This window comes from Notolepis coatsorum (assembly GCF_963971535.1).
Source record: "Notolepis coatsorum genome assembly, chromosome: 14".
Lineage (NCBI taxonomy): Eukaryota > Metazoa > Chordata > Actinopteri > Aulopiformes > Paralepididae > Notolepis > Notolepis coatsorum.
The window spans coordinates 10,055,597-10,069,203 of NC_140178.1; the positions used below are offsets into that span (position 1 = coordinate 10,055,597).

Below are 13,607 nucleotides of genomic sequence, written 5' to 3' on the forward strand. Positions count from 1 at the left end.
TCTGGCCGCCTCAGACCTACTCCTATCCAAGCTCCCGGAGGGTCATCAAAGAGAAGCCGCCTATTCTCAGTCCTTGCCCCACAATGGTGGAATGAACTACCCATCCCAGTTAGGACAGCCGAATCCCGTCCAATCTTTCGCCGTCGACTAAAGACTCACTTCTTCAACCATTATCTGAAATGATAAAAAAAAAAAAAAAAAAAAAAAAAAAATCTAACCCTGACTAACCTTACTGTCATGCACTTGTCCTAATAAACTAACCTACACTGTAACACGCAACACTTGATGAACATTGTTACTCAGCTGATAGAGTTGTACCCTTCTTGCTGTCTTGTCGTACAGAACTTGTAAGTCGCTTTGGATAAAAGCGTCAGCTAAATGACTAAATGTAAATGTAAATGTAATGTCCCCAAGGGGATCAACAAATATGTTATATGCAGTCTGTTCAGATATGCTAGTCTAAATATCAGAATTAAAGTGATGGTTTTAGTATATCTGGCATGTTGAATTAATAAGTTAATGGAATGTACTTTTCATGATTACGGTGGTGGCTCTTAAAAGAGCCTTTGGGTTATGACTGTAGAAAAACAAAAGCAGATCTAAGCACGCTCTCCACGGATGCGGCGGGCCAGCTGGATGTCTTTGGGCATGATGGTCACCCTCTTGGCGTGGATGGCGCACAGGTTGGTGTCCTCAAACAGACCGACCAGGTAAGCCTCACTGGCCTCCTGAAGAGCCATGACAGCAGAGCTCTGGAAGCGCAGGTCGGTCTTAAAGTCCTGGGCGATTTCTCTGACCAGGCGCTGGAAAGGCAACTTGCGGATGAGCAACTCGGTGGACTTCTGGTAACGACGGATCTCTCTCAGCGCCACGGTACCGGGCCTGTAACGATGTGGCTTCTTCACGCCGCCGGTAGCCGGTGCGCTCTTACGGGCAGCCTTGGTGGCGAGCTGCTTCCTTGGGGCTTTGCCACCGGTGGACTTACGAGCGGTCTGCTTAGTTCTTGCCATTATGAGAAACTATCTTTTCTTCTTCAATCGAACAAGAATAATACGCTGCTTTGCCGAAACTCTGGCCTTATATTACTAACGTGGAGGGGCAGTCGTTTCTGATTGGTCTCCACTCTGGGAGCTCGTTATTCCGCCTACATCTCACACGAGGATTGGAGGACTCGTCTTTTGGAAAAACCGCCAAGAAAACGTCTTTCCTGATTGGGTGAGAAAACACAAGCCAGAAAATAAAACACGCCTCTCCAACTCGCTGCATTCATTGTCTAACTCGTTTAGCTAAAGAGAATTATAAACATGTCTGGAAGAGGAAAGACCGGAGGAAAGGCCAGAGTTAAGTCCAAGACTCGCTCCTCTCGCGCCGGGCTTCAGTTCCCCGTGGGTCGTGTCCAGTGTTGCGTTGTTATTATGGACTGAGCCGGCACGCAGGATAATGACGTCGCGCGCACGCGCGGCCCCGCGCGCATGCGCATATGTTCCCTCGCGCACAATAATACACTTTGTTTGTATAGCCTTTCATACAGAAACTGCAGCTCAAAGTGCTTCACAACAGAAGAAAGACATAAGGCATAAAATGAGCACATAAAGTGCAGACATATAAAATCAGTTTTTCACATTAGGATCTAACATCCCAACAGGCAACCTTGTTTATGGTTTGATTCAGTTTTAATATAAATAATAAAAATAAAGAGAAGATTAATTAATTATCTACTCAGTCCCAAAGTTTGTGATGTAGATATGGAATGTCCCGGGTTGCTGCTGTTTGCAGAGTGTGTTGTTGTCCGGGGGTGAGTGGTGGTGGGTGGGGGGTTGAATCAAAACAGTTGTCAATTCGGAATTGACGGCTGTTTTGATTTGGCCCTTTGTTCGCCGTCGTTCACTTTTGGACGGCGGTGCACTCTGTGGGCAGCGGCAACTTGGGACGTTCCATATTTACATCACAAAGAGTCCCCTGCGTGGTTGAAGACACCAGCCTATAGCGGCTATTGTTATGATAATGCGAGGTAGCGCCGGGGCCCGGGAGGCAGGTAAACACAACGAGCCAAGTCGAGCGCAGCGTGTTCTCGCGAGCGCGTGCATGTGCGTGCACGCGCTTCTGCTCAAATCTTTAATACTCAGTGAGGTAGCACACCGTGCTACCCCGTCCCATGAACAACGCATGCCTGGTCGTGTCCACAGACTGCTGCGTAAAGGCAACTATGCGCATCGTGTTGGAGCCGGTGCCCCGGTTTATCTGGCGGCTGTGCTGGAATATCTGACCGCTGAGATCCTGGAGTTGGCTGGAAACGCTGCCCGTGACAACAAGAAGAGTCGTATCATCCCCCGTCATCTGCAGCTGGCCGTGCGTAACGACGAGGAGCTCAACAGACTGCTGGGAGGAGTGACCATCGCTCAGGGTGGTGTGCTGCCCAACATCCAGGCTGTCCTTCTGCCCAAGAAGACTGAGAAGGCTGCCAAGCCTGCCAAGAAGTAAATTATTTAGCCTCTTCGACAAACCCCACAAAGGCTCTTTTCAGAGCCACCCACCTCTTCTTGAAAATGCAATATTTGTCAAAATACAATTTGGTTGTGTAACTTACATTGTCTCGCTACCTCGGACATAAATGTAAGACGATAAACACGTAATGCATAACATTTGACCGTGTTCACTAATGGGTACACTTGTACAGTGCTGTTTAGAAGTAATGTTTAATGTGTTGTCTGTCTGCAGTGTTTTTGTCCCTGTTTTGAAGGCTTAACCATATAATGTAAAATTATAAATGGCATGTCATAGCGGTCAAGTGATGATTAATTTGAACTGAGAAACGTAAATAGTAAGGTTTATATATACAGATTACAGCATGCACGAACATAAATTGACATGACAGCAATTTGTGTATTTCCATAATTGTTGGGGCTCAACTCGTAAACTATCTGAAGCGGTGCGACTCGTTGAGACCATTTTCTTTACCTGCCAATGTTGCTGGTCTGAATCACTAATCACATTATAAATAAATGGGTAGAACTACAAGTCGTGTTTTGTAGCCGTGCCTGTTTCATATAAATAGTGGCGGTCCATAAAATAGCCTTTTGTGAGACAATGTTCCACTTGTTCTGTATACTATAATGGTTGCTTGTGTAGATATAATGTGAGGTAGAGGGAAACATAATTATGTGCCAACATATGATCCAAACCAGTCTGAATAAATAAAATTACAATAATGTGCTGTGTGTCTACTAATGGGCCATCACCCGTAGTCATTCCAATAGTGTCATAGCGGTAATTTACGCACGGACATAAATTCACCATAATGATAGCAATTTATGTATTTCCACAATAAAAGGGCTCAACTCGTTGCGGTAAAGTATCTGCGTTAGTAGGACCCACTAATCAAAACTGACTTAATAACAATCAACATTCTCAAATTAAGAACCTATATTTTATATTAGTTTTTTGTGGTATATTCTGCATATTTATATAATATTATAAAGTTGCGTTTGCTTTGTTGCCATGCTGGAAGTAACTCGTGGAAATCAACCATCCCAAAAGTAATACTAAGTTATACTTCGATAAGCCCCCTTCACTTCCACACACTAGAGTACAATATTGCTTTTCATGAAAGAGGTGGGTGGCTCTTAAAAGAGCCTTTTGTTGAATTAAAGACAACGTTCTGTTCAAACGCTTATCTCTTCTTGGGAGCTGCCCGCTTAGCTGCTATGGGCTTGGCAGCCTTCTTAGCTGGGGCCTTCTTGGGCGCAGCGGGCTTTTTCACCTTCTTTGGGCTCTTGGCTGCTACCTTCTTGGGACTCTTGGCCGCTACCTTCTTGGGACTCTTGGCCGCTACCTTCTTGACTTTCTTGGGAGACTTCTTGGTGGCAGCAGGCTTCTTCGTTGCTGCCTTCGCGGGCTTTTTGACCACGACAGGTTTCTTGGCTGCTGGCTTCTTGGCTTTCGGAGCGGCTTTCTTTGCGGGCTTTTTGGCTTTAACCTCAGCCTTGTTGATCTTGAAAGAGCCGGAGGCTCCGGTACCCTTGACCTGGACCAGGGTTCCCTTTGTCACCAGACTCTTGACAGCGGTCTTAACGCGGGCCTTGTTCTTGTCCACGTCATAGCCGCCGGCAGCCAGAGCCTTCTTTACGGCAGCCAGAGACACACCGCTCCTCTCTTTAGAAGCAGACACTGCCTCGACGACCAGGGCCCCGTTCCATGTACCGGGATAACCGAGTTAGCCGGATAACTTTATCAGGCTAACTGTGTTAGCCTGACTTTCCGATTTCATGTACCTGGATTTCCCAAATCACCATGACAACATATCCAAAAGTTTGAGCCTGCTCGAAAGCAGAGTTCAAGTTCAAGTTAGCCTGAACTATCGCCACGCCCCCGCAAAGAAGTGACAGCCCGTTTCCTGAAACTATTCCCACAGTCTACGATCTGCATTATACCATTCTGAATTACGTTTTTGTGCTCCATTCTTCCAGAGGGGGCTTTTGAAATGTAAAATAGACCCAAAATGCTGATATTAAATTCACTTTGTCCTAAATAATGCACGTTATATATACCGTGGCGACGGTGGCGCTCGCTCGTGCGATGTACACATGATGTGGTTATTTTAATTGTAACTGGGATTAAGATGTCTGATGAGATGCGCTGTTTGACGGATTTGAGAAATTGAATGAGCCGTTGACGTCACATTAATGAATGAGGATGAAGAGATAAACTTCATTCAAAACAACGGATATTCTAAACACGGGTCTCTCGTTCATTAATGTATAAACAATGAATTTATCCCATCTGGCCCAGTGGCCCAGCGGTAGTGCTCATCCCTGCCAGTTCAGCGACCGGGGTTCAAATCCCCGTGTTTCCAATATGATTTTTTTGAATATAATATTAATGATTATACGCCAAAGTAGCCTGGTTTTAAGTTAAAATATTATAAATCTACATGCATTGAGGATGTCATTCTTTATATAGCTCTCAACGTGCACCAAATTGAATTATTCCTATATTGCAAAAAGAAGGAAAAGACTAGGGCCTTGAACCCCGGTCGTCCGTGTGAAAGTCAAAAGAAGAACCCGTTACACCACAGAGAAGATAAGTAAAAGATTGACTATACATCAATCAATGGGTAAGAGAGCCGTATCGTAATTCTGTATAACAGTTAACTAATAATTTTCGCTAGCAAGATCTCATTTGATTATTCAATCCAGCAGGCAAGTTTAAAGAAATATAATCTGATTGATTGAGGTAATGAGGGACTTAGAATTAGCCTATAGATAACGCATTTAACTTGTCGGCGAGGCGATTGAGCCTATTGCAATCTGTCAATAAAGTCTTAAATCAATTAATCAATCAATGCCGTTGAGAATCAGGGTCTCTGCCATCGATACGTGCTGGCTTTCCACCTAAAACGGGAGCGCGCATCTAGCCTGACTTGAGCCTGACTCTCAAGTCTGGCTTGAGTTAACGAGACTGAATCCTCCTTTGTGAAACAGGAAAATCCCGGCTTTGAACATCGGGTTAACTGAAGCTGGATAATGGACATGTTGATCGACTTAGTTGAACCACGTACATGGAACGGGGCCCTGGTCACTGACGCTGGGACCTGCCTTCTTGGGTCTGGGAGCTGCCTTCTTCTTAGCGGCCTTAGCCGGAGCGGCGGGAGCTGGAGCTGGAGCGACTTCTGCCATCTTCTCTCGTTCTGTCTCAGATTCAACACACAAGTAGAATTATGATATTGAAGCTCAGTCAGAGGGCTGGTCTTAAACACTACATGAGAGCCATGTAGACTCAACCCACCCTGTCCTCCTCTGTGCTGCCAAAATGCTCTGCCGCGTGTGTTTTCTCCTCGCCAAAAAAGAGCTCAAATACACAACTATGAATATTGCAGGAATTTAACGCCAAATGGGTCAGCAAGCCGACATATGTGCCATCAGAATTAAACCATTTGAAGACCCCTGGTGTGTTTGTGGACGCTTCAAACCACCAATTTGCGCCTTCACCATGGTGCGCAGCTATACCTTTCTCTGTTATTTATGTCTCACAATTCTTTAGATTGCATTATAATCCGACATAATCTCGTTTTCCAGCAAGCCGAGCTACCTGACTAGAGACTGGGAGCAAGAATAGTAATCTGGGGTGACGCGTTTTGTTTTAAATTGATGCTTTTCCGGTGTTGGTAAACACACTGTTGCTGGTGGCCTGTAGCGTGGGTCACCTCGACTTCGTATGAGGGATGATCACCAACTTAGATCAGTGGAAGGTTTCACGTGGCCTATATTAATTACAGCTAACATTTAATTAATTAATGTTGCAAAACATTTCATAACTGTCACACAAGAAACTTAGCTACATTTCCCTTTTGGGGAAACTAGTTTGTTGTGTACTTTAGATGCTGCATGCTTGTTGACAATACATGCTTTTTGGGCATTGCTGATCTGCTGTGTTTTCTGATTAAATTCTGCTACACTGAACACTTAGCACAATAAATAATAACTGCATTGGTCTATTTTAATTATATTTCAATAGTTTAAATAGACATAGTAGATTCATAATGAATCATCATATCACCAAACAAACGCACCATATCAACATGTTCTGCATTTCCACAAAAGAGGCCTTGCATGGAATGTTTGTGTAGTAAAGGCAATGGAATGGTTTCTATGTATAAATTACATGTATAGATTATCATATCAACACATAGTGTTGTGTCTTATTACTGAATGTTATAAAGAAGTCACAACAGAACAGTAATATCATGCTTTTCAGCAGTGTTTTACCGACTACCACTACACACAAATTAGGCATTTTCTTTTGAAAGTGGTTACCAACGGTTACAGGCAGCCATACTGGAAGAAACAGAACACCACAAACATTACAGTTTGTGTTTAGCCTATAGGTCAGATATACAGGCCTCTATTGTTAGGGCTCAACTCATTGTGAAGTAAAGTATCTTAGAATGTGGTGCAGTAGGCTGCCAGCTAAATTTTTGATACATTCAGAAGAAATAGCTCAAGGAATGAAACATACTATATGTTGTCAGAGTCATACTTGTATTATTATCTTGTACCACAGTGAGGTACCGATACATGTAGCTCATGGTGAGATCATGTCGGTCTGTGTCATCTGTTTATGATCGGTAATAACCCAAACAAGAGGAAACCTGCTGTGTGTGTGTATATATAAATATTTATTGTAAGTCAAAGCAGTGACAGATGTCACCAATAGGTGCTATCAAGGTGCACAAAATCATTGTCTTGGAAAAATGCAGTTTCATGTCGATTATTGCTTGGCATAAGGGAAAACTCCAACATTTTGGGAAATTAGCTTATTTGGCATCTACCCTGGAGTTAGACAAGAAGATACATACAATTTGTCTTCTCTGTGCATGCAGTAAGAGTAGGAAGACACGCACCGTTAGCCTATCTTAGCGTCAGTCACTGGAAGTAGGTTCCTCCATTAGCCTAGTTCCCAACGTCTTCCTACTCCTACTGCATGCACAGAGAAGAAAAAGGTATGTATCTTATTGTCTAACTGCAGGGTAGATAGCAAATAAGCTAATTTCCCAAAATGTTGGAGTTTTCCTTTAATATCAATTGTGGCTATGGAGTTTTGCTAAGAGAATAATATAGTTTGGTTATTATGGCTTTGCGCGCAAACAGTTTCCTGTGCGCGGGAAATGTGCGACAAAGCCTCTCAACCAATCGTATACAAGAAGCCACGCAGCTGTATTTGCACAATTTGACATATAAAATGGCAGCAGTGCGCCACTGTTTCCACATTCGTTGCTCTATAGTTCCGATTGATCATCATGCCTGAGCCAGCCAAGCCAGCGCCCAAGAAGGGCTCCAAGAAAGCCGTCACCAAGACAACCGCCAAGGGAGGCAAGAAGCGCAGAAAGTCCAGGAAGGAGAGTTATGCCATTTATATTTACAAAGTCCTGAAGCAGGTCCATCCCGACACCGGCGTTTCTTCCAAGGCCATGGGGATCATGAACTCCTTCGTTAACGACATCTTTGAGCGCATCGCCGGAGAAGCCTCTAAACTGGCTCTCTACAACAAGCGTAGGACCATCACTTCCAGGGAGATCCAGACCGCCGTCCGCCTGCTGCTCCCCGGTGAGCTCGCCAAGCACGCAGTGTCCGAGGGAACCAAGGCTGTGACCAAGTACACCAGCTCCAAGTAAACTTCCCTGTCCATCTAACCCGTATTCACCCAAAGGCTCTTTTCAGAGCCACCCACTTTGTTTTGAGAGAGTTATCCCAATGATCCGGCAAGGTCAGGTCACGTGACTAATGAATAAACTCATCGCTTTATGAATTTGTTTTTTTCCTCCATGTCTAGGATGCTGCCTATCATATTGGGGTTCGCCACCAGATGGAGTAAGTGCTCTAGTAGGTGGAACAAGAGCCTCCCAATACATTTTAAAGTGGGAGAAATTTGAAGTTAGGATTAACTGATTTTGGAAGTAAAGTTGAGCTTTTTGGTTAGGTTAAAGGTCAGGAGTTGGGTTAGGGTTAAAGCAGGGTTGAGGGCCTCTAGTTGGCTCCACATGCAGCTGTTTGCTATGGGCCTTTAATAGCATCTAACTTCTGACCACACACTCGGAGTTAACAGTAACAACAATCAATCAAAACCATTGCACACAAAATAAATACATGTGTCAAACCTGATGTATGATAAACTGGTATGTCAGTCAGACTCTGGCACATTTAGAATTACAATGCATGTTTAATTTGGGACCACAAACTTATATTTTCTAAAAAAGTGCATCTAATCTTGTTGATGGTAGATTGTAGATAGATAGTAAATATATAGCAGATAGACATGGGGGCCGAAGCTTGCTAGAGGCTTTCGTTAATGAAAGTGTGTAGAGAGGATATGATATTTTAATATGAACTACATAGATATATTAACACATTTCTGTTTGTTGGGAACCGTTTTTGGGTCATAGTTTTATGAAAATAAATGGTTTGATGGCTAAACACACCTAGGAGCGTTTCTGCAGAACCAATCAAAACTCATTACAACATCAAGTGACTTGATGTCTCCCAATGGCATTCCTCCAGCTCAGTGGACAGTGGACTTTGTTCTGCACTCGGTAAGATCTGGTATGTCATAAATGTCTAGATGTAACAGTACTGTCTACCTGTGTATGTCATGTACGTCATATATGTTATGATGAATTGAAAATTTGGGACCCTGATGTAATTAGACGAAAGCCTTTCTCTGGTCTGCATCCCATTAACAATTGTGTGTATTATGCTGTACTGTATTGTACCCATTCTGCAATCTGTTAATAACATTTTCAATTAATCAATTCATTTTGAGAAGCATCTTAGAAATGTGGGAACATAGGCCCTAATTTTGAGTGAAAAGAAAATCTGGGGCTGTGGGACCATTGGGCTGACCCCCATGATGCAACACATTACATTGACCTCGATAGGGACATTTAAAGTTTTACAGTTGAGTAAAGTAGTTTGAATATGGTCATCTGTGTCTTGTGTTAATTACAGCTCAATGAAATAAGGTAGCAGTCCGGTCCGTGTATGTTTTGATAGTTCGTTTTCCGTTTGAAACCAAAATCGAAAAAACAGGGAAAAACTGAAATACGGAGCTGTTTTCGTATTTTCGTGTCAGAATCAAATCGAAAAAAGGAGTAAACAATGGGCCGATTTTGGTCTGTGTACGTTTTGATAGGTCGTTTTTAGTTTTTGATGTGAAGAATGGAGAACGGAACCACGTGACAAGTTCGTTTTTCAATGTAAAAGCCATGCACGATCTAACGTTAATGAATATGTATAACGTTATGAATAAAATACATAAATACATGCATACAGATCTATACCAGGGTAACGTTATGATACATACCTTTTTTGTTTTGTGCATTTCATTTAGACATGATATTTTATGTGAAGTAATAGCCTGTGTGGTCTGTCCCAAATAGTGTTGTCTAAACGCACGTTATACAGATATCCTAGTTCAGTGGTTGGCAATAGGCGGCTCGCAGGCCGAAATAGGTCCGCCAGCAATAATATCTGCCCGTCAGTTTATTTTGAGAATATGATTTGTGATGAAGATTAGCTTTATTATATCGGAATCGGGAGACTTAGGTAAAGTTAGAAAGATATTCACAGATTCGAATTTCCGCGGTCAATAATTCAAAATGTTGTGGAATATTCCAGTAAAAGACGATTTTCATAGAATGCTCCAGAATGGGCTGTTTTTTATCTGAAAACGGGTGCTTTTCTAAATGCTCTGAAACGGAAATAACGCGATAAAAAAACAATCTGCCTTGACAGCACTGACTGGAAAATAGTCTTTGATAATGCGATGGGCAGATTAGACACATAGCCATAATTTAAAACATAGATTAGGCGATATTAACGTTAACATTGGCGCCGATGGTGGCATTCAGGGGGTAAAAAGGAAAACCTGGCGTGGCACTCAAAGTGTTAATAAAGTTTTCAAGCAAACAATCAAACACAGTATGGCGGCAGGTTTTAAAGGCCGTCCCAGCTCAGGTCACCCGCCGGAGAATAATGCGCCCAGGCCTCTGTATGTTGGATCGTGCTCAATAATATTATATTTGGAACGGTGCCCTTTTAGAATGGTGTACCAGACGTGATGATGATGTGAGTGAGTGAGTGGTGACGGAGTGATCTCACTATTCACTGAACTTGTTCCATCATTCATTCCAAACATGGCCAGTTTTGGGAACGGATCGAGTTTTGTGGTCAACGTTTGGCTGCAGAGAGACTTGGCGCTGCTGCCAGCTGGACTGGACTTGCTTCATGTTGACATGCTGTACTGGGGAGGCTGGAGACAACACAGTGTTTTAGTGAAGCTCGGAGACCAGTTTAACCCTGTCACTGCCACATGACAAGGTTAACCCTTTACTATCACACTACAGACGGTTTGTCGTGTGGCAGTGAAAGGGTTAACCTTCTGTATTGTCGCAGTGAAAGGGTTAACCGTTTTGTCAGCGCGGCAGTGAACGGGTTAATGCACTCATGATGACACAATGAGACCACAAGGCCAAAAACACAATAATCATAATAATAATAATAATCATAATAATAATAATAAAAAAAAAAAAAAAAAAAAAAAAAAGTGGCCTTGGGGATGAAACTGATAGCAGTGAGTGTGACCATGACACAGAAGTGTCCTTTCTATCTATTTAAGTTCTATAGCAGTGACTCCCTACACAAAGAGGCGCTGGAGACTTTCCCCGCGCACACAGTCCACACCGCCATCAGCCCTCGCCTCCTCCTATTTTCACAAAGGGGGGGGGGGGGGGGTAATTCTAATAACCAAATACACGAAAAAAAATACATACAAAGCGTCAGCATATAATCATACAGGTTTACAATGATGCCCTGTGTTAATCAGGTTTTATACACAACAATAAAACCATTTGCGCATCTAAAAGAATGATGCATGAAATCTGATCAATATATTTTTATAATCTTACCCCTTCCAAAATGGCCATGTTTCCTAGTGGGTGGTTTTAGTATTGTCTATATCGTTTTTATCTTTATTACACCTCACTTGCGCAATATATTGATTAAATAAAGTACAAAATAATCTAAAGGCCCAGGCACGTATGAGGAAACAGAATCTGCTCGTTCTATGGATCATGTGGGTGGCTCTTAAAAGAGCCTTTAGGATTTTGATACAACGCAGTGAGCAGTCTAGCCGCCGAAGCCGTACAGAGTGCGTCCCTGTCTCTTCAGAGCATAGACCACATCCATGGCGGTCACGGTCTTCCTCTTGGCGTGCTCGGTGTATGTGACGGCATCACGGATCACGTTCTCCAGGAAGACCTTCAACACACCGCGGGTCTCCTCGTAGATCAGACCCGAGATACGCTTCACTCCACCACGGCGAGCCAGACGGCGGATGGCGGGTTTGGTGATTCCCTGGATGTTATCACGGAGCACTTTGCGGTGACGCTTAGCGCCTCCTTTTCCCAGTCCCTTTCCTCCCTTTCCGCGACCAGACATGTTCACGGATAGATGATGGTAGAATGTCTCAGTTGGCCAAACCCATGCGTATTTCAAGTTTATCTGAGGACGTTGTTGAGGCCAACGAGCGCCGAGACAAAGTGAGGGGGGAGGGTTTGAGGTTTGGCCAATAGGGTTCCTCTGCATGTTTGTCTTCTTGGCCCGGTGGTAGGCGGCTGGCGGAAGTGTAATGGCGTCGGTGAGAGGAGGAAGGCACGGAGGAGGGTTGGACCCGGTCGCTCGGAGAGAGGAAGCGGAGTCGGAGCAGGGCGGGGGAGGGTCTGAGGATTGGGAGGAAGTGTGTCGGCGGATGGACGAGAGCATAGACGAGAGGATACTGGCGCGGAGTTTGGAAGTTGATGACAGAAAGTTGTGCGGAGAAGTGGAGGCGGCACCGGAGTGGAGGGTGGGATCCCGTTGTATAGCTGACATTTCGGGGGAAGGCGCGAGGTACCCGGGGGTTGTTTCCTGGATCGACGGTGAAAAGTGCCGGGTCGTGTTAGACGGCTTTATCGGTTACGAGGAGGTGGATGTGGCCGCCTTGCTGATCCATGATGAACTGCTTTCGCCGCTGGGAGCTGGGGCGGGTAGTGAGAGCGAGGGAGGTGTCGGTAGGGACGGGGATGGTAGTGACAGGGGAAGGGAGTCAGATGGTGAAAGTATGGAGGGGGGTGAGAGCGGGGGAGAAGGGTGGAGTAAGGTGGAGAAGAGGAGCAGGGACAGTGGGAAGGGGATAAAGAGGAAGAAGGGTAGGGGAGATAGCTCGAGTGGGTCAGAAGGCGAGGGTGTAGGTAATGGTGTTGCAGAAGTGATTCATATAGTGGTTAGGTTTGAGGGGAAGGGGGGAGTGCGGAAATTAGGATTTTTCGAGTTGCCCAAACTCATAGGTAAGCAATTAGGGGAGGTAAGGTATGCGAGAGTTTTGGAGGATGGGAATCTGGCCGTAGGGTGTGTTAGTGTGGATCAGGTGGAGAGGGCTGGGAAGATGAGGAGCATTGGAGGGGTGGGTATAATTAAGGTTGTGAGAGTAGGGGAGAAGAGGGAGGGGGGATGTAAGGGGGTGATAGCTGGGGTTTCGGTGGAGGTTAGCGTAGAGCAGCTGGTGGAAGAGTTGGGGAGAGATGTGCGTAATGGGAAAGTTAATGGTGCAGAAAGGATGAAGAGGGGGGCAGATAGGGTAGTGACGGAGACGGTTGTGATTAAGTTTGAAGGTGAGGTTGTTCCAAGTAAGGTGTATGTAGGGAGTGGGGTGTATAGGGTTAGGGAATTTGTTCAGAGTCCTCTGAGATGTTACAGGTGCCAGGAATTTGGTCATATAGCAGTTTCATGTAGGAAGGGACAGAGGTGTGCTAGGTGTGGCGGGGAGCATGACTATGGGAAGTGTGGAGAGGGAGTGAAGCTATGGTGTTGTAGTTGTGGAGGGGAGCATAGTGTAGCGTTTAGGGGGTGTGAGGTGATGAAGAGGGAGGTAGTGGTTCAGAGTGTTAGAAGGGAGGGTAAGTTGTCGTATGCAGAGGCGGCTAGGAGGGTGGGACAAGGAAGTCAAGTTAGGGTGCAGGGGTTTGTAGAAGGGCAGTTGGCAGAAAGGGTAGGGCAGGAGGATAGAGAGAGGGTGTG

General features: G+C 44.7%; 5 protein-coding genes across 5 annotated transcripts in view; 1 reads left to right on the forward strand and 4 right to left on the reverse strand.

Annotated features, from left to right (window-relative positions):
* The window catches only part of LOC311241038 (histone H1-like), a gene marked incomplete at both ends in the record, with an annotated part of 359,561 nt that overhangs the window by 317,104 nt on the left and 28,850 nt on the right, over nt 1-13,607 (reverse strand). The gene's annotated exons all lie outside the window — the stretch shown is intronic.
* On the reverse strand, nt 600-1,010 carry LOC311239995 (histone H3.2; the record flags this gene model as incomplete). The annotated part of the gene is made up of 1 exon (XM_084328473.1): nt 600-1,010. One exon carries the CDS (start codon nt 1,008-1,010, stop codon nt 600-602), a length of 411 nt encoding a protein of 136 aa, XP_084184599.1.
* LOC311239827 (histone H1-like) lies at nt 3,671-5,675 on the reverse strand (the record flags this gene model as incomplete). The annotated part of the gene is made up of 2 exons (XM_084328277.1): nt 3,671-4,167; nt 5,558-5,675. The coding sequence occupies 2 exons, from the start codon at nt 5,673-5,675 to the stop codon at nt 3,671-3,673; spliced, it is 615 nt and encodes a 204-aa protein (XP_084184403.1).
* Nucleotides 7,796-8,170, forward strand: LOC311239976 (histone H2B-like; the record flags this gene model as incomplete). Its single annotated transcript, XM_084328445.1, has 1 exon — nt 7,796-8,170. The coding sequence occupies one exon, from the start codon at nt 7,796-7,798 to the stop codon at nt 8,168-8,170; it is 375 nt and encodes a 124-aa protein (XP_084184571.1).
* LOC311241259 (histone H4) lies at nt 11,679-11,990 on the reverse strand (the record flags this gene model as incomplete). The annotated part of the gene is made up of 1 exon (XM_084330024.1): nt 11,679-11,990. One exon carries the CDS (start codon nt 11,988-11,990, stop codon nt 11,679-11,681), a length of 312 nt encoding a protein of 103 aa, XP_084186150.1.